The 21926-nt window shown below is 37.9% G+C and overlaps 1 protein-coding gene across 7 annotated transcripts in view; it reads right to left on the bottom strand.

Annotated features, from left to right (window-relative positions):
- HFM1 (helicase for meiosis 1) overlaps positions 1-21926 on the bottom strand; it is a 60405-nt gene that overhangs the window by 35555 nt on the left and 2924 nt on the right. For 4 of the 7 annotated variants that reach the window (XM_090146371.1, XM_090146373.1, XM_090146375.1 and 1 more), the window contains one exon: positions 41-138. In XM_090146371.1, the coding sequence (XP_090002497.1) occupies positions 41-111 (71 nt within the window). In that variant the 5' untranslated portion in view covers positions 112-138. Of the gene's footprint in view, positions 1-40; positions 139-2194; positions 2290-2319; positions 3174-6795; positions 6830-7831; positions 11849-12205; positions 12249-21926 lie in introns of those variants that run through there. The other 3 variants (XM_090146370.1, XM_031614758.2, XM_090146372.1) reach the window with 3 other exon arrangements.

Raw genomic sequence — 21926 nt, 5'->3', positions numbered from 1 at the left:
ATATGTATTTAACAGTAAATATTTAACAGTAAATATTTACCTTTTTTTTGTATCTGGTCTTTCATAAAATAAATTATCCAATGAAAAAACCTCGTCTGCAGAGCTGAACATTTTTAGATTGAATGTTAATCTCTAGATCTGTAAAAGGTAGTACAAGTAACTGAAATTAGATTTCTAGAACTGGACCTATACAAGGAACATGCATTTCATCAGAGATACATGTGCCAATATTTCATCTCTAGATTTACTTTTGCTTTTAGAGATCTTGTCTGAACCCTTAATGAGGCTTCATAAAGAGTATCTCCCTCATGAATAATATAGATTCTATTAACTATGACCAAAACATCCTTTAGGACAGTACTTCAAACAATAGGAAATAACTGGTTAATACTGACAATCCAGATAGAGCTTTCTCTAACTCATTTTTAAAACTAATGCTGAAATTTGTTTAGACGTTTGCAGACTCGTTCGTTTCTCAGACTGATTCCATTTTGATGGAAAAAAATACAACATTTACCACTGGAACGGACTGTCAATTTTACAAAATAAATGAATGGCTCTATTATTTTAAGTATACATATATTAATTCACAAGTGAATCAGACTTCTTTTTCACTTATAAGCAAATGACTTATGTGGATAATTGGACTGTGGGCCCAATTCCTTAATAAGATTTGTTAGGAAACTGCAGGATCACAGCTTATTTCTATTGTATCAGTTTTTAAAACACACATTAATAAAAGTATCATTCTGTTAGTACCACCTCTAGGCACTAGACTATGTTTACATGTTGTGTTGAAAAGTTCCATAGCTCTTTATTTTGCTTAAGAATGGACTGAAAAAGCAAAGATCTCACTAGAAGAATAGCACAGAAATGATCTTACGAGTCAAAACCTTAGGTTCACTTATACTTAGTAAAATAGCAAAGCAACTTCAACGATTTAGAAATGCCAATTTAAGACAACACTGATAATAAAATAACAAAGCAAATATATCTCTTTGCCTATAAAGACAAACTAAAGATGATGATTTTTGTTGGTTCTTTTTTGCTCCAGCATCTCATTATAGTAACATAAAAATAAATTAAAAAAACAACAACAAAAAACCTTAGAATGCTTTGCAAATAGAATTCAGGTTCACTTAATTACTGTGTACTGTCACTTGTGAATGTAAATTAAAAAGATATATTTTTCTTCCACAGAAGAACTTCAAATACTCCATAAGAATCTTTCAAATTTAAAACAGAAAACATTTCATAATATGAGCAGAATATTGAATCTATAATCATAACTGTAACTACAGTGATTTAGATTCCAGAATTTCAAACAAGAAACCTGTCAGTGCCCCCACTGCATTCCTTTCCAGTGCAAATCTGCAACACTTCTGCAAACCTCTGTCATTCTCCAACACCAGCTTATGCAATTTCTCCCAGCAGCAGCAGCATTAGAAATCATACTAATCTAACAAGACAGCCTAATTTTGCCACCATTATATGGCATATGCAATGCCAATAATTGAAAGCAGGAGTTGTCTCTTTGGGTATCAGAAAGGGAGCAGAAAGCTTCCATCAGTGCCACCAAGCTGCATTCAATCAGTGAAGAGCCACTGAAGAAATGAGCACCTCTCCATCAGCTCCAAGGAGCTGCAAACACTGTTCAGCAGTATAAAATGTTTTTCGCACATGAAGCACAGAATGTGCAAGCCAGAGTTGTGCAACACCATCTGAACATTTTTTCTTTATGCTTCCCACCCTTGAGTAGTCTTTGTTATTCGCAATATTTAAACTCTTAGGTGCTCCAGGCTCCCTCTCTACACAGCCTTCGTTCTTTGACTGGCTCTGTTAATTCCAATTGCTTAGTGACTTAAAATGACACACGTCGAGGAGAAAACCCTGACTCAACGCTCCTTTATGTGGTGCTGTATTTGCACATCTGCTCACTGCCTGCCCTTCAGGATGTCTCCACAAGAATCCTGAGCCAAGAAATTGTGAAAACTGTCCCAGATTCTTATGTGGGGGGAAAAAAAAATAAAAATAAAAATAAAAACCAAGAAGGCCTCAACACTTAATGCTGTTGGTTAGCACAGGGAAAACATACTCAAGATGGCAAAACAAAGATGTGCATGTGTCTGCAGGAGCACCGCCAAATATTGATTCACTGACAAAGGGACACGTGCCAACTCCTGTAAGCAAAGACCTTTTTCTGTTTCAGCTCAAAGAAACAGTTTTCTACAGACACGTGGGATTTTCTTCTGTTTTGAAGCTGCTTTGCTCTTTATTTCCCCGTAAGCCCCACCGCCCGCCTCGGCCGGCTGCCTTCACCTCAGTGAATTCTCCAGGGGGCGCCAACGGAAGGTCCCCACCTCCAGGGACGCCGACCTAAACAAACGTTCGTGCTCGCTCCTAGCCGTGGAGACGTGCGCTTGGGCTGGAAGCAGGGGTCATCCCCACCTGCCAGCGCTCATTCCCCGCTCCCACAAGCCCGAGGGCTCCCTCTGCTCTTCTCCCTGGGCTGAGGAGGGCGAAGCAATCAGCGCGCCTCCCGTCACCCCCGCACAAAATGGCGGCGGCGGAGAGGACGAAGCGGTGATGGAGCGCGCTCGCTTCCCCTCAGCCCGCTGCGGTCAAAACCCTGTGCGCGCGTCCGCGCTGCGGGTGCCAGATTTAGGGCTTGGCCAAACACGGACTTACCTGAAAGTATTACCTTGCCGGGAAGCCCTCACTAGTTTTTACCCTGACACAAATCAGCATAGGAGGCTGATTTCTGCATCGTGCTACTGCATTGTTAAAAGGGTTCCTACAGGAGGGAGTAATGAATACACTGAAAATACTGTTCTTTAAAATATTTTCCAGTGGATTTCTGAAAAATTGTGTAGATATATTATTGCTGCTGCATTAGAGCAGCAAAGGTGCCTCAGACAGATTACATGCACTGAACCAGTACAACGTAAAGGATTTGTGAAACGCAGAAGTGGGTTGCTATTCTCCCACACACACGCTGCAGCTTACAGTTCAGGACTTGCTGTTAGAGCACAGCTTCCAAAGAAATAAATTTAAAATAAATTGCAGAACTGTCTCAGAAAGACTCAGTTTTGAGCTGGTTCAAAGCTTCGTGCCATTCAACAAATACTATAGAGGCAGCGACTGTAAATATGTATTTCCTCATACATAAATAGATGAAAAGGAGACGTAAGATTTTTCTCAAATATTGATTGATTTTAACATAAATAATTTTTATTTAAGAAACTTTTTTGTTTCACTTTCTTGAAAATATTAACTTTTAACTTTCGATTTCAAATTTGTAGACATCGTTTACGGATGTATATTCTCGAGGGCCGTGGAAGCCCTGGTCAATTGAAAGGGTGCAGGAAAGGTTATATTCGTTTTTACAATTCTTCGTATAGGAGTTTTTTCCCCCCTTTATTATTACTTCTAATTGCCGATTATTTAACTCACATCAAAACTCTTTAATATTACAGTATTCCAAAACTGGCACCATGTGTAGATGCTTTCATCCACCTCTCATCTAATGACTGGGCAAAGAGCCAAGGGCAAGAAACACTTAGTTCCTACTTCCAACATGACAGGATTTTGGCCAGCACAGAATAACAAAAGATTTTATGATAAACATCTTAGAATACAAACAGGATTGCTGATGAACGCGTTGTCTGAAATTAAATTCTGAAACCACCAATATTATTCACTAGTTTATATAATAATGGGGACGTTTTTGAGGACTACTCATTGTATTCTTACAATAAATTCTGAAACCAGAAAACATTTTTACTTCTTACTATTAGAGAATGCCTTCTTCAATTCTGGCCTCAGGCAAGTTTCCATCTTAGTTCACAACATCTGCTTTTAGCTGACCAGACTTTAAAAGTTTAAAGCGATAATACAAACAGTTCATTTTTTAAAGCTATTTTTTCTTCGATTCCCTTCCCTAGGTGACATCTCCCTCAACACACATACACAAATCACATAAAATATATAGCAAAGCAGTCTCTCAACAGCTCTGAGACAGTTTAATTTTTGATTTCCCTCAAGCCTAACATCTGATCTGCCATATGCTTTGAGTCTTTCCAGCTCATAGAGATACATGCTAAGCCATAAACCTCCATATTCCGGAGCAATGCAACTAAAAAAAATCATGAACACCAGACATTGGTCAGTGATCCGTATGATAACAGAGTAATCCTCACACTAAACACAAATTTGTTAGAAGCATCAGTTTTCTCCAGAACTTACAAAGTGAACAGATCAATTAAGAACAAATTAAAAGCAGAAAAACCACGGGACCTAAGAATGACAGTTGCCAGTATCCTATCTTAGTTTTCTTTGTCCAGCTTTATCCACAACTTCAGAGATGTGACAGCATAAACACTGGTCTCTAAAGAGTGCCTCACCTCATAACAAATCACTGTGAAATATCAAACGGTCTTAAAATCACATACAAACCACATGGTTTTGTACCATGTGCTTGAGATTGTGGCAATGATTAATTTATTAAAGAAATTATAGTAAAATTCGAGAATTTAAAACATATCTGCAGTTGTAACATTTTTTTCAGTCAAAACCAGGAAATAAAATTATAGCACAAACTACGTTGCCTTGTTGAGGAAAAGCAGGGGTGAATTTCTTCTGTTTTGTCCTGCTGACTAGCACTTACATGGCCCTGTTGTTGCACCCCTGCAGAAACTTAAACATGTAAGTAACTTGACTCACGGAAACTAAAGTTACTCATGTGCATAAGTGTTTGCAAGATTGGGTCTTAAGAGAGATAAACGCAGCTTCCCCTGGAAGCTGGCAGTGCTGCCATGCATGTCAGCCAGAGGGGATCTCCCAGACCGATACACGGCGCTGCTCCCCTGGGTCCCAGTGAGCAGGCTGTTAGCGCCTTGCCCCTAACATATGCTTTCCCAGGAAGCGTAGGTCTTGAACTTTGATTTTTATGTGGCTAAATATATTTAGCCTATGGTTTTTCATGATGAGTTGGGTAAAACATTTTTTATTCCTGTACTTCTTTACCTTCGGTCCCTGTTTTCACCTTCTCATCCATACATTTTTTTCAGACATGAAGCGCTCCTACAAAACCTGTCAAACAGACTAGTCACCAAGGACTGTTTTTATTATGTATAGTATTTGTATCTTACTTCTAATTAACAAAAGAACCACATTCCATATTTAGAACTCCACCCTGAACAAATCTCATCATGTACAAATGTCATTTTATATCACTCAGTATTTAGAGAGTAGCAATTTTGCACATAGAAGAGATAATATTGAGAATAGATCTTATGGTTCACACAGCTGATACTCTGTAGTTTCTGTATGTTTAACCTGTAGGCTCAGCTGATAACATGAGATACAGACAGAGGAAATAAAATGAGATCAGTGCTGTGGGAGCATTTGTTTCATCAGAGTGCACTCCCTAGGAGGCAACTTATTGCTGCTTCCATTAACATATATGGAATCTCCCATTGATAAAGTCCGGGTGGATTCAGATTTTTAATAAATAACAATTTTTAGCTTTATTTGCATCTGCAACCCTGTTTTGGAAAAAAACTGCTATTTTCATTTTGTCATTTCTGACAATCTTTTTTCTTTTTTCTTTTTTAAATGAGAGGATGGAGACTAGAAAAATTTGTTGTACTCAAAGCTTAATAGAAGCAAAAAGTATAAAAAACTCAATTTATTACCCTCTTGCTTTAAATTGTTGTGGATCAATGATATATTGATCCATGTAACATCTGGATGCTGAATTCTCTGATGGTTTGTTCACTGTGACAAAATCGTGTCAGCATTTCTTGTTTTGCACTGGAGACTATGGTACTCCATTCGGAAGAATGACTCAGAAGACCAGACCCTGGGAAGTAATACATCTATACATTTCTTCTTTTTCTCTAATGTATTATAAAATGCACAGATTCTCCTTCTGGAATAATTTTATCATTTGTAAAAAACAGAAGCACTTTCAACAAAAATAACATCATGAATACTCTTAAGTTCCACAGTAAGATTCCTGTTCCTGCACAAAACTTAAGTCATGTTTGATTTTTGCAGTGTGAACCTATTCACACTAAAATGTAATTTTATCAAACTGGTTCCCTGCAAAATAGCCTGTTTTGCTCGTGTTTTGAAGTAGTGTGAACTGTTTATGAATTTCCTGCTTCAGTAATGAAAACAAACAGAGCAATCTTCAAAGATCAATCCAAATCACCAGATAAAGGAGAATTTTGAAAATTACGTCCAGTCTTCCAAATCTTTAGTTCTACACATAAATCCCCAAACACCACCTGCAGAACAGTTAACTGAGTTCAGATTATAACCAAAAGCTTGCTAACTTGCAGCTGCTAATTAAACTGGCAAAAAAACCCAACCCAAGCACTATGGAAAGAAGTCCACAAAGTCAGTCAGGATATGCAGGAAAATAAGATCTTACCTTGGAAAAGTTGCTCATACAGACATTTTAACATCACTGAGATATTTGTCAGTGTTAAAGAAACAGTTTTGAAAATATGACTCTAATAAAAGATGAATACATATTTTGTTTTTCCATATGACATTTTTATTTATCACGTGAGTTTCTGTTTAATGAGATTTTTTTTTTTTTTAGTTTGACATATAATAGCATCTGGAACAGACTAGAGGTAAGGAGACCTCCATCTTTAGTGTGACATTCTGGCCACTTAGCCATCTATGTCTGATTCTTTCTCTTGAAAAAATATGCTTGTGAATCTGTGTCCATTCCATTTCCTCTAGGGGGGGGAAAAAAAAAAAAAGGAAGTAGCTACTGACCTCTTCAAGATATTCATCCACACTCCATTGCCTTCTGAAAATAAACACAAAGATTTCTAGAGAAGGTGTTTCTACTCACTCCCTTCCTTCCTTGATCCCATTCCCTAAGTAAACTCATTTTGATTAAGTTCCTGAAACATACAGACTGTGTTTACAGAATCAACGTGATGTGTGTATAACGTGAAATGCATCCAGCCTGTATGATTAACAGCTTGACGTAGTCAGGTCAAAGACACATGTGTATTCAAGATAATTCTGATAGTTCTTACCATCTTTCCTGAGATGACAGTCTGCTTACTCAGTTATTTCTAATAATCTTCTGTACTGTAGCTGTGCAGCGCATTTTAAGTTAGACAGCAACAATGTGCCAATTAAGTTTCTGCAGAGTATGTCATCAGAACGCACTACAGATCCTTAGCTTTTTCAAACTAGGTCCGTGTATACAGATTTTGTTTGATCTCTGTTCCATGTCAGCCTGGTTTTGAAACAAACTGTAACTAGAAGATAGTTCTTTATGATATGTTAGTTATCAAGAATGTAATCTATACTGATAGAGTGGGAAAGAGTTCATGCATGAACTGTCATGATGTGGGCCTTTGAAAGGTGTGAGGAAACCATACTGCTGTAAATACAAAAAGAGGTTGACATTCTAGCGCACACAAGAATGGTGTAAGTATCTAATATTAAAGCATCTATTACATAGAATACATCATAGCTATTGTTTCTCACTGACTTTCTTCTACATATCTATTGCACAAGTCTTGAAATCATTTGAACAGGATATTTTTCCCAGTTTAACCAAATGTATACCTATTTAAATTTCAATGATGTATATTTGGTTTGAAAATCTTTTTGAAATAAGTGTAATTCAAAATGTAAAGATAGTGTCTTACATTCTGCTATGCAATAAACTGTACAGATAATTCAGCTTTAAGCTATGGCAGTTGAGGCCACTTTACCAGTTCTGACACATCATCTTCTGAAAAAAATAAGGTTATATGAGAAGCAGCAGAATTAAAAGCCTGAATACACTCACATTTAAGAAACTGTCCATCACCAGATGCATTTATTCCAAGCAAAGTGCAGACCGCATATTGCAGGACGTCAGGAACAGGTATTGCATCAAACTGAACATGTTCTGGGAAAGTTCCAACTGAAAAGTAAAGGCAGTGACTGAAGCTTAGGGATTTCTCACCATCACAGAAACCTTTGAGTTCAAATTCCCTCTGTACTTTGGCACAAAATGTTGAAGATGGTTTACATGCACTCAGCTTAGCCTCAAAGTAACAGAACAGCTTCGGTGACAGTGGAGAGCCAGAGATATCAACATGTTGCAAAGAAAGAGAACTTCTGTCAAACTACATTTATTGATAAAAATGGAAGAGGCAGCAAAGAACACTGTTGAAAAATGCAGTATGTCGACACACTACCAAAAGAAACAGAGCTAGAAATGAAACACTTTTATAACAAGCTGACTACTGACAACGATACAGAAAGTAGGTGACAGCATTTCAAAGTCAAGACATTCTACATACTTGTTGATGTGTTTACAACATAGATGAAAGAGCAGTTTCAAGATTTTACAGAGAAATGCAGGCTGACACATTGACATTGATAAAGTTTTTAAAACATCTTCATATATAAAACCATGAAGAAAACTTTGCAATTTGCATATTTAGTCCAGGTAGTCACTAATCAGTCCTGACACTTCTTAATTCAAGTTATATAAATTTACTATTTCATTATTATTTTTTTTTTAAGATACAAAGAAGGGGAAATATTTAAATAAAGATGAAATGGTCAGTGGATTGAGGGCTGTAACTACAGAAGAACAGAGGATGTCATAACACTCCATGCTGACAGCTTTGTCAGCCTTCTTCTGAATGTGTTTTATGTGATTTCTATTGGAATCATCTACTGAAAATTGAAAGCCCTAGCTTTCGATTCTGGGGAAGATTTGGGAACTTACAGAAACAAACGAGTTCCTACAAAGCACAGTAGTTTTCTCCATTCCCATTTTTTCCAAACAACATTGTTACTACAGCGCTCACTGAAGAATTCTTCCTTTTGTGTGAAGCAACTTCAATACACGTCTCCCACTTTGAGTGAGAATTCTTAAGCATTCAGTTACTAGGTTTTGTGGTCCAGGTTTGCCTCATCTCTTTGTGGTAAAACTACCCAAAATGGTATGGAATAATTAAACCTTATGTAGAAAGAATGTGTATGTGGAAGCATGACTGCATGGCTTAGGAAAGTCACCTGAGGATTGGGAGACTCCTCCAGCCAAACCACAGCATTCCCCTAAGCTACAAGAGAATACAGTCTTGTGCTCACTTGTCCAAATATTTAATTCATGCAAAAGAGCCCAACCAGATACCCACTGTAATTAAGCAAAGTAGGTCTAGTGACATCACTGACATTTGGTTCACATTTGCAAGGAGAAACAAAGAGTCAAATCAATATTTAAGAGTGGAAAATTTAATCCCATTCTAATAACTCTAAATTTCAGGAGCAGATTCTATGTAACTTTAAAAACTATTTAATATATCATGAAAGAAATTGAATATTAAGAACTTCCACCTTAACAAAATGTTTTTGCAACTCATACTAACTTACAAAAATTAAAAAGATCAGGTAAACTGCTGTTGCAGCACTGCCAACCTATATATAAAAAGAAAATCTATCATTGTCACCATCATGTTGTTTTATCTTGTTTTTCTCTTCGCTTTTGCGAAGCCAGAATTCTAAGACCAAGGAGGCCACGTTCATCTCCAACATGAGCTCCTGTGTGTAAAAACTCAGAAAATTTCACCAAGTCACCACCTTTTTAAAACAACTCTTCCTTTTCCCTCCACTCTTTCTTGTTTTCTCCAAAGCGTGACCTTTGGACTGTATTCATGGTCTGTATATTGACTTTGGAAGTGGAGGGATTTAAGACAGAAATATTTCCTTAGGCAGTAGAAGTGGCAACAGCAGGAGTACCAGGGAGAACAAAGCACTAGGATAAATCTCCTCTAAAAAAATAAAATAAAAATAAATACAACACAGTGTTAAGCTATTCCTCCAAGCTACTACATATCACAGGGAAGAATCTTAATCACCAGCACATAAGGCATAGAATAGAGATCTTCAGGAACTTAAGAGTGAACTTACATAAACCTACATTAGCCATTAGAAATAATAGTCATTAAAAAAAAAATTGAGTGCGAGAAAGAAATGCACTAAAGTGTTAAGGCATAAGGCTGGTGCTGATAAAATTTTAAAGCACTTATTTATGGTGTTGCCTATCAGCAAACTGCATCTGACAGCTCTGCTGCTCACGTCTAGCTACTGCTTTCAGGAATGCCATAGGAAAGTAAAGAGAGACGAGGCAATTATTGTGATGAAGGCAAGATGTATCAGTAATAATACAACAATAACAACTGCGCAGTAAAACAGCGGACATCAGATCAGTGAAGGAGATTTACTCAACAGAAGAAAGAGAAAAAAGGAAGGCCATAGGGAAGGGCTCTGAGAGTGGCTGAGAGACTCCTGGAGCGGGCATCCAGACCAAGAGGACAGGTAAGTAAGAGCTAGTGAAATACCAAGATCAGCAAAACCCTGACTCACATTAAAACAGAGGAACGGAGGAATAAGAAGCATGTTTCCACCTAGAGTTGGTCAGAAAAGAGGGTTATCATCCTGGTAAAATTCAGAGACCTCAGACTGTTTTGCTTTTAAAATACTTCAGCTGTTTCATGACTTTCCATCAAAACCTTGGGCAAAGAAGCCGAACATTCTGATTATGGTGAAATTTCAACAGAGCATGGCTTTGCTTCAAAAGCATTTTAGTGATTTCTAACTCATTCACAAGAATCTTGTAGGAAAAAGAAAGATATTCAAATGAGATTTTGAAGGTGCAGAATTCTCTTCTTGATTTCATTTTATATTTTTGCAACATCTACAGTTTTCCTAGTTTCAGTTTCATAGTGGAAATCCTGGCAGTTATATATATATTTATATATTCCAGTCATATAAAAAGCCATCTTTTTACCATGATGATTTCTACAGCTAGAGAGCATGCAGCATCTATTCCTGAAGCCACAGGTAGTTGAAATTCGCATGAAATGGTATTTTATATCATATTTTGACATTATAGAAAAAACTGTTGGCCATGTGTTTGGACAGGATTAAAAAAGCACTATCCCCCTATTAAACTGGGGAGTGGGGCTTGCTACTTACCAAATTTCTGTTGTGTATTCACGACATTTCAAATGACTGCTGTTTTAAACATCAAAACCCACATGAAATATCTACAGAAATATTGTAGAATAGAGCGAAAAAAACTGATACTAAACACCAAAGGAGGTACTGCATTTCATTACTATGATTGTTGCATTAAAGCAAGCTTTTAGGTTAATAATCTAGCAGTTCTTAGAAAAAAAACAATATTTCTATCACACACATCCAATTTGGCTTAAAATGAACTCTTTTCAAAGAAGTTAACAGTTAATACTGCTAAGGGATTTTTACCCTCTTGCAAAGCTGTCTAGTTCTAAAACACTGGCTGGAAATAGGACTTCAAGGCAGTGGAGGGAAGCATAAGCTGAGTTCAGGAGCTTTCTGTGATTCTGCATCCATTGAATCATTAGTACTTCTGAAACTCGAGAAAACTGGGTATTGTATAAAATAGCTGCAGGGAGCAGCTTCAGAACATTAAAATACAGTCCACAGGCAATTTTCTAAAAGAACTCCTCTTTCCATAGTTCTGTCCTCCTTTTTAATATTTTAAGCTAGATGCCTTAAGTGATATATGTATTACTTTCCTTTCAGTATGAAATTCTTATCTTTGATGGGCTGCTTTGGTCTCCGGGCCCCAGTGCTGCTGTCTGCTGGGGGCTCACGAGCGCTTCCCAGCCTGCTGGGATTCAGCTCACCTCAGCCAGGCCTGCTGGAGTGACGTACAGCGCAGCTTTCTTTGTGTGTATTTCTTTGTTCCTCTGTGTAGTGCTATAAAACAGTTTTCTTAGGAGCTGCAACTCTTTCATGTTCTTGCATGGGTAGCTCTTCAGAACTGGAAGCGCAGTAGACAAGTGGAAAACAACAAGTATACTGGTGTTACTTTTCATTAATCAGTGAACTGAGGGTTTAACGCTACTTCTGTTATGGTGATATAAACAAGCAGTAAATACAGTATTGCCCATAATACTAAAGTAACATGAGATAAATGTGTAAGGAGAGGAGCAGAAGCCTGGAGTTTTGGGGAAAGAAAAGGAGTTGGCAGGTTTTAGAGGTTGATTTTTATTTTTTAAATTCCAGAGGTTAGAGGCAAAGTTCCCTGGGGGTTAGAACTTAAAAAATAATATAAGTGCTGGAAGTATAAAAGATGCAATAAAAAAGGGTTTCAAGCCAAGTCTGTTTTTCTGCTTACTTGTTCTGGGGGCGGATTTTCCTCTTTGCTCCTTTTTGCACCACTGATGCCAAAACATGGAAAACAGGAATACTGACAATGTAAAAAAAGCGAAACAAAATAAAACCCAACACCTAAGTAGTTTTAAATGAGGATCAATAGGTAGAATGTGCCTAGAATTCAGATTTTAAAAATGTATTAAAAAATACACTAGTCAAGCAAGAGTCTTGTTTTCCCCAAATGATCTTTAACTTAAACAATTTAATTTCGCTGAAGCAGAACACAGATTTGAAACAGATAAACGTTTGCTCATGGAAGATGCACAGAAGAAATCTGCAATATCTAAAAGGTCCACAAAAGTAACAACAGTGGAAAAACAAAATTGTAATTGCCTAGAAACAGTTTAAGACAACGAAAACTTAGCTCTATGCACTGATTAAAGAAAAAAAAAAAAAAGGGGAAGCAAGCTTGCATGCATGTTGTTAGATCATATTGAAAGTGACATTGTGCTAAAAGGATTCAGCCAAAGAAGTTGCACCAGTGTAAGGTAGGGCAGAATTGGGTCCTATCACATATATTATACATACGCTGCCTGTTCTCTTCTTTTGTTCTGTTTTATTCTGACCTAATAGTTGCCTCCCTTGTCTGCAATGCTGACTTCATCCTTGACCCCAACTACCTTCCTTTTCCTGTGTATTACTACTTGCATTGCTTTGACCATCTGTTTTTCTACCATAGTTTCATCCTCATTGTAATTTCCCATTAAGAAATCTATTGAAGCTATCATGAGATCTATTTGCATTCCTAATGTGAGATGTTTATATTTTGACTTCATTGTTTCCCAATATAAGCACACAGTAGAAACTTTGAAATAAATCAATTGAACGTAAACTTTAAGGTAAAAATAGACTTTTTTTTTTTTTTTAAATCCTCAGCTATCCCCTCAGGTTCTTCACTGATTTCAGGATCTATTCAAAGTTTCTTTCCTTGTTTTCCTCCATGGATTTTCTCCAGACTCCCCTTTTATCTAAAGGTTTGACTTTCCATTCCACTTTTCCTTAGGAAGAAATTTTCAGAGCTCTGTGGGCACCAAGCACTATCAAGTAAGTCTGCATTACATACACAGTACGTACTGCTTTGCATTGCATATATACAAATAAAGTTAGCAGGGAATAAGTTCCTGCTGGCCAGTATCAGCAAAAGTGCAAAAGTGCCCTGGGATAAACAAACCACTCACAACACAGAGTATCCTTAACTGTGACTGAGGGGTATATTTTTGGTAAAAGCAAAAGGAAATTGGGTTTTCAAAGCCAAGAGGAACTGTTTAGGACACAAAGCCTGTGGCTACAAGAACTGAATGTAGTAGGGATTGTGATGGAATAACCTCTCAGCCTTTCTTCTGGCATGAAAGACAGTTCATAGGGAAGTGGAACATTGCAGTTGCCTTATTTCTTTGCTTTACTTATAAGACAGCTTGCTAAGTCGTGGGCTTCCACAACAGCCTCAAGATTCTTGTAACTAGGACAAACACAAAGACTTCACAGTTTTCCTCAGCAACTACCAAATTAACACCATAATCTTCTATGGATTTTTCCCTGATTAGCACTATTCTCCATTCTGTCCTTTGTTAATTTTACTGGCATTGTTTAAGAAACTGCACCAAGTTTTAAATCCTTCCATCAAAAAAAATTACTTTTGATCCTTCCATCTAATCCTACTGACTTCCAATTTCTTACGAAATCTTGTAGGATAATAGCCATTTCTAAATGACTCCTTTTATTTTGCTAAAAATTCTGTTTAGCAGAGGAACAGTAAAAACAGATGATCAATATGACAGCAAGCAACACCTGAGGAATGCACAGAAGTGACAGTTTATTACCAAATTTGTACAAAGCCAGTGACATCTCAACACCTTGCTTGTGTGAAGCATGTGTGGCTAGCCACATAACTGACAATTCTGATGTAGAACATGTGATCAGCCCCCTTGCCTCACTCATTTTCCTTTCAGGGACACTAATAGAAAGTCCATTTTTTGGTAAACAAAAGAACTGAAGTACTCATTTTTGTGGTTTAACCTGGCAGGTAGTTAGTTACACACCACACTGCCATGGGATGGCTGAGAGAATGGAAAAGGAGAAAAGAAGAACTCATCAGCTGAGATAAAGGCACTTAATAAATATAAAAACAACACAATCAACCACTGAAAAAACAACAACCAAACCATAACACACAAATGGGGGGGGAAAAAAAAAAACCAACACAAAAACAAATGAGTAAGTGATGCATTAGTAATTGATGCACAAGGCAATTGCTGACTTCCAGCCAAGCCATGTCCAGACAGGCCTCAAGCAGCAGCAGCCACCCCAGCCCCTGCCGATGCCATATGTATGGACACCCCTTCAGTAGGCTGAGGCCATCTGATCTATTTGTGACACAGCAGTGAGCTTACTGGCAGGGCAGCATCAGAAGCAGAGAAGTCCTTGACTAGGTACAAGCACTGCTCAGCAACAACTAACACAGTGGTGTTACCAACATTATTGTCATCTCAAAGCCAAAACACAGCACCATGCCAGCTTCTAGGAAAATTGACTTTATCCCTGCTGAAACCAGTGCTCATGAATTCATTTCGGTTATCTTAACATTAGGTATTTTGGGAATGTCTGTTGGATAGCAGTATTTCATTTCCCAGAGGTAAGTGCTTGGGCTTTGCTGCCTTCTCAAACAGCAACATTATTTTTGATCCATTTAACTCATCACCTCCATGTTTTGTAACTATATTAGGAAGCAGTTGCATAACGAGATCACACGTTTCTGTAGCTATGCCATATGGTCCTGTGGTTTGCATACTGCAGACCAAAGAACAAGAATAAAAATTGAAATGCAGTCATCCAAATTCTGCCCAGAAAGCAGAATGTGTGCAAGCCAAACATTCCATCTGGAACACGGCTACACCAAATTGCAGTATTAAAATATTTGCTCACAGAGAACATGAAGGAAAGCCACAAAGTCCAAAAGTGGAGTTTTGAAAAAAGAAAAACTAACATACTACATACTGCCCTCAAAAACATAAACAGAAAGCAAACAACCAGCTACAGGCAAGGCAACATGACAACAACAAGGTTTTTCAGATGAGCTTCTGTTGCTTAGTGGAGCATTAGAGACTTCCAGCCTTTGAGGGTTCAAAAAGTTTGTTTTTAAATGACTGTCCCACCTATTCCAGGTACAGCCATCTTTTCTGCTTTGTACTGTCCCTGATGTGTCTGGAGACCACTTATCTGGCAATTTATCTGATAGGAACTTACCACATGGAGAAACAGGAAGAGCTGTTTCCCATGCTCCAGCTCACAAGTGCACTGTGTATTTGTAGCAAGCATGCTCTTAGAAGAGTGGCAAAGGACAGCCCTGTGTGGTACTGAACTGAGGTGTGCACCTGATTGCTGGTCACCCTGAGCATATAGTGGAAGTGTTCAGCTGCCTGTCAGAAATCCCAAGCCTTCTCCCACCTTGCAAGTTTCTCCACTGAAATAATAACAGAGCTGAAAGTTTCTGAGGATTCGGACTTATTTTCTAAGCACAGGCTGCCTATTTTGACACTTCTGTAAGTTTGGGATGGGAACAAGGAGGTGGCAGAAGAAACCTAACAGGATTCTCACATCATCGCATTGCTGGCCATGTGCTGGAGCCTGAAAAATTCTTCTGTAGCATTTTAACACAAACATCTCACAGGACAGAAGCCACAGTAAGCTTCAATGTTTTCCCGTGACAGCCTGGAAAAGTTACCACCTTTTCATGTAATTAGCTAAGTCAGTTGTTGCAGCTTTCCACATAAAAAGAAAACCAATTTCATTGCTGTGATTACTTGTAGCTGAGAATAAAAGAAAAAAGAACAATATCAGACAATTTTCTTGAAAAATAAATGAATCAGTCAAGTTGCTGAATTCTCACAAGAGAATTCATCCTTGAAATTTAATATAGAATAAGCTCGGCAGTGCACCAGTGCACACTTTAAATAATGCTTTTCCAAGACACGTTATCCTCTCCTTTTAATGAAAGAAAAAAAAAAAAAAAAAAAAGAAACAATAGGCTACATATCTAAGTTCATTAACTATCACCTCTGCAGCCATGCAGTACAGTAGTACTGGAGCCTTAAAGGTATGACTACATTGAATACGAATGTAAGAAATTAACTGCATTTCTCAGATTTTAGTACTGTTAACCCAAGGAGAAAACAAAGTAATGACAGAAGAATGCTGTAAGTATATGACAATCAGCACTGATAGTTGTCCTGATTTACTGGTGCACTTGCTGGGAGATCTTACAATCATGTTACTTAGTTGCCTAGACTAGGGCTTGAGGTGCCCAATGCAAATCTCTATATTTGCCTTTGGGCAAAAGGACCTGGGAACGTGAACCATGAACACATACAACTACATACAGATGCCAGGCTAGGAACACAGACACCAAGAACTACCTATAAAGAATGATTTCACAGAGATAGAAGTACTGGAGAAGCAAGATGGCAGTCATTGGATTTCTTCCTCAATAAAATTCAGCCATTATTACATCTGTGTCAGGGCACAGAGAAAGCCAGCAGCTCCACTGATGGCAGTAAAGAGGGATGCTGGGGTTAGGCAGGGCAGGGCAGGGCGCATCCCACCACCACAGCTGGGAGCAGGGCAGGGAGAGTCCTAGGGAATCAAGACAGCTCTGGCACTCACCTAGCTCCTCCCTGGGGTTGGGACAGCCCAAGGTTGGGTCAGGATGTCAGGACCCAAGTCCTGTCCAGCTCAGAGCAGTAGCCTAAGTAGAGTCCTGGGCAGCGAGCGGGCCCAACAGTGCCTTCTGAACCCTAGCAAGTCTGAATATCTTTACCACTTCAAAATAGCTTTGCAATGAGAAGACAATAATAAAAATCACAACAACGCCCCTGACTTTCCTCCCTTTGGAGAGGTAGGAGTAAAATTCCCATTAATCTCAGTAGTGTAAATTAGCATCTATCCCCTATCAGTAAAAAAAAAAAGGAACTGTCTCTAGATGTTTTTATCAGTAGCTTACCCCTTACACTCCAGCCTACAAGATGATTTAACGTGCAGAACACTCATGCTGTAACATTCTGCATTTACACTTTCAGTAGATGAAATGTAACTGAATACCGTAGGCACATTTTCTGAGTTTGCCTGAACTTTTGCTGCCAACCTTATTAGAACACTGCAATAATCTACAATTCTACTTTCTAGATGATTTACAAGATTTTTTTTCCCAACTTTCAGCCATGCATGATCAAACCCACCAAAATTGGCACGCACCTCAAGATTTCCTTTTCCTTTTTTGCAAATAAAGCTTCTTAAGAATTAGAATTTGTGTCTGTTTTCAAAGAGAATTTTTTTGGCTAATCAAATCTTTGTAAACCTCAGAAGTTGCTATTCTTGGCTACAAAGCTGTCACAGACAACCCAGCAAAACAAATGTTTACACTTACTTACACTACCCTGTAGTTTGATTCTGCTTATTGTAAATAATACCATGAACAGGCAGCAAATACATATTTGTTGAAGGAATAATGGCATTCTTCTGTCTTAATATTTTAGCTAGTATTCAACATGGAAAAAATTAAAGAATCTCCAGGAAAAAAAAGTTAACTGTATTGTCTTCAAAATAAAAACAAACTCCAGAAATGAAAGCTATCATACTACAATTATTCATTCTTCAAAAAATAACACAGCAAGTACTTTAGATTTACTACTTTCAGAGCTTATTCAGTATTATCAAAACAGACAGCAATAAAGGCCATGGTTGTACATGTGTAACGCAATGGGAAGCACAGCAATGACAGCAGAGCAGCAAAGTCCTAGGCTTTAGCAAGTGAGGACTTACTTGCTCAAATGCAACAGCTGTAGTCACAGAAATGAAGGAAAGAAGCTGCTTAGCTGCAGAAGGCTTCAGGTACACAAAGATCTTCAGTGATACACCCTTGTCTCCACGGCCAACCCTTAAATGAGGTCTGGGAAGGGCTGGATCCTGGCTTCACCTCTTCCGGTCACTCAGGGGCATTGCTTGCACCTGAGCTCACCTGGATTGGCCCTGCTTCTCCCACCAGGTGCTCAATCGCTGTGTCAGCTTGTGATTTGCACTTCTGCTACAACAGGCTAGCATAAAAGGTGTTTTTTGAACTTCTTAAGAAGATCACGTGCAGAATGGATCAGAATTGATGTATGATTACATTTTGCTTTGACTAGCATTAGGTATGTCCATTACAGCTATGTGCAGGTAAACGTTTTTAGAACATCTGTTGTCTCGCTGACTCTGTCAGCCAATACAGTATCCTTCAGAGTAACTGCAAATAATTACTAAGGAATGTTCATTGCTGCTCTTCTAAACACACATGCCTACCTAGCACACACAACCCAATTCAGTGCCTTCAGAAAGGTTGCATATGCTTAAAGTTAACTGCCCAGTGAAATGCTTGGTTGGATTATGTTCAATGCAGCTCACAAATCCTTATTTCAACTGCAAAATAAATTATTTTTAGAACAGTCATGTATATGTTTACAGGTTAATAGTCTTGATAACTCTGAGATGTTGAGAGGCTTCCACAAGATGTGCTCCATGGTCTTGTTTCTATAGAAACACAAAATTCAATGCATATCTAATTGACAATGACAGAATACAATTTTTCCCACAAAATATCTTCAGCTCTTGACACAAACTTGAGAAGCTTAGATTTACTGGAAGACTTTTAATTTGCAGTAGTTTTGCTATGGCAGATTTCAAATATACGGTAAAGGAGACTAAAATTCTGCTTGGATTACAGCATACAGCGATAAAATGAAACAAAACTCTAAGGTCTGAACTGTAATACTCAGCAGGTATTTCCCTTCTGGTGTTTTTCCCTTGCATTTTCATTGGTTTAGGTCATATATAGGCATTCAGGTACTATTGTGTAATAGAATTGAACACCTCATGTCTGCATTGTTCTCTGTGTCTCATACTTCAAAACTTCAAGGAGAATTCAGTGCCAGTATTTCAGAAAGTGCCTATTTAAAGTGCAGTATAGATACCTAACTCTGACAAAGCGATTTACACAAATTTCACTTGGCCTCTTTAGCCTGATATTGCTGAAGAAAACACCTGAGTTCCTAAAGTCCCCCTAGTGTACACTTGAAGAGGCTGATATCTTGACTAAGTAGAGCATCAGGGTATCTCTGTTCTACAAAAACATATCAGGAGGCCAGGTTTTAGTGCCAAGGCTCAGTCCAACAGGCAGCCTACCCTCATTCACAGCTCTGGTGGATTTGAGTTCACCTCTAGAGTATTCTGACCACGATCTGTACCTACAGGGAAAATTAAATGCCAATGGTTTAAAGACCAGAGAGCTTCAGGCTCTGCACTGTAATATCATATATGCAGCTATGCTAGGTCTGCACACCAGCACCTCTGCAAAGATGAGAACATTTTCACCACGTTAGTCTTTCTTAGTCATATTTCCATTACTCAAAATTATTTCAGTATGTATGATAACACAAAGGTATTAAATTGCTTTGTTCCTTTCATATGCAGTTCTTGGAACACAGTGATGAGGACTGGGTTTAGTCCATTTCCCAGAAAGTGCCTCTACCAAGAAGAAACACACAAAGAAAAGTGTATTTCATCTGTATAACCCAATGCTACAATTACAATCATATAATATCTAATTATGTACTCCATAAATCTTCATATTTTGTTATGAAGCTCATAATAACAAAATCTGATAAACAGATTCTCTCCCCGGCCACTACCAATTGACTAGAAAAAAATACTTATTTATGAAGTTTTATTAATAAAACGTGAATAATTCAAATGGCTTCTTCAGTGAAGAAACAGCAGTCGAGTATACTCTTATTTGCATATAAATGAAATGATGCTTTAGTGTCAGAGTGAAGAATTAAATAATACGAATTCTTACAGTGCAATCCTGACAGCCTCATAAATATCATGGTCATAAGTTGCAGTTTCCTAAAATCTCATTTTATCTTTTGCTACAAAAATATGACCAAAGGGCCAAGTCCTTCTCATTTTCCATGTGTGAGTATTCCCAATGACAACATAATTATGCAGTAAGTGAGGTTACCAGATTCAGCTTTATGTCAGATAAAGGAGCAAAAGCACAGTGTTACCGACGTATCTATCAGGAGAACAGAATCTCTCATTTAACTATTAAAAAAGCACACCTTATATGCTGGTGAAATGTAGAAAACAACAATGACAACTGTAACTCTACATTCAAACAGATGTTTCACATACCGATAATATATAATACAGGGAAAAGAAAAGCACTCAGTTTAATATTCAGAAGATGCCAATTTTCCCCTTAGCCACGTAGGAACCATTTTGGCCAGGCACTGTATTCCTTTTAAGCTGTAAGCAATCACAGAAGTTGCAGCACATACAAGAATATTCAAATTACTTTAAATGGATAGTTGCTGCCAAGGAAAGCTTTAATTTTGTCTAAAAGTTGAAAAAGTCTCTGAAGCATCGCTCCATACCAGCTATACTGCTTTGCTTTTGGCTGTAAGTCTCAGTCTTTTGTTGAGCTGACCCTGTAACAGACTGCAATAGCAGAGTATGGAAGAACAAGATTTGGGTAGAGAGAGCTCAGCTGGACAAAGTGCATTCTTCTATTTGGCAAATAAAGGCAAAGGCTGGAGACTTGAAGTACTCTGAGAGATATTGAGTAATCTGAGACAAAAAGTGGGTGCAGCCATCTCCCCTTTACCTACAATTTTTCTTTGCCATCCCACAGTGCAGCACTGAGCAAGTGGGACAGGGCAGTCAAAGATGGAAAAGGCATACAGAGAAAGACAGGTGTGGGGCGGTAGTAAGAAAAAATTATTTATTGAGTTCACGGAGAGCTTGTAAATATAGAAATTTATTTATGAAATATAGCAAAGATGAAGACATCAAGAGCCAAGAAATCCACCACAGCCCTTATCTGTTTTTTTTCCCCAACAGCTAATTGTTGTTAGCAGTATTGAGTTGAGTACTGACAGACAACACTACTTAAACTTTCTTGATTCCACCTACCAGGCATTACTCCCTCCTATACCACTTTTTGGTAGATTTAAAGGGCCCTAACATTCAATATTTATTTCTGTGCATTTATGTATACACTGCTGTGAACTCAACTTTCAATCTTTTTGGTTCAGTACTTAAGATTTTTAATTCTTCAATTACATAGCATTTTCTTTGACAGGTCTTTTCTGTACTCATTTCATTTTTCTGGTATCCATCTTGCAGAGCACATTATGCTTGAATCACCTTCATGATTTCTACACGCATATAAGAATTGCCATCATTAACATCTGCACTCTGCCTATGCAACAAGGTTTGCATGGATCCTTTTTGCTACAACATCACACTTGGAACTTGTGTTCAGTTACTTGCCAGTTGACTTACTGGCCCTCTTCAAACTTTTTCACTGTGTAGGATAACCACATAAGATTACTTATTCTTAGGTATATGTCTTTTACTGACCTTATTAAAACATAATTTATTTGAATGGGACCTAGTTTATGAAAGGTCAAGAATTCCTCTGCATCTTTGCCTGGGGTAATTTTTATGTCTATTTTTAACTCTCTCTAAATAGGCTGTAGAAGCTGCTATATTCTAGTATATTTTCTGACACCACAATATTTCTTGACATTTTAGATAGTTCTAACTGATCAGAAAATACTGGCACAGACAGTCACTGCCACGTCCAAGCGCAT

Source organism: Phasianus colchicus, chromosome 9 (genome assembly GCF_987193195.1).
Source record: "Phasianus colchicus chromosome 9, bPhaCol1.hap1.1, whole genome shotgun sequence".
NCBI classification, from domain to species: Eukaryota; Metazoa; Chordata; class Aves; order Galliformes; family Phasianidae; genus Phasianus; species Phasianus colchicus.
This window is presented reverse-complemented; position numbering and strand designations above follow the sequence as displayed.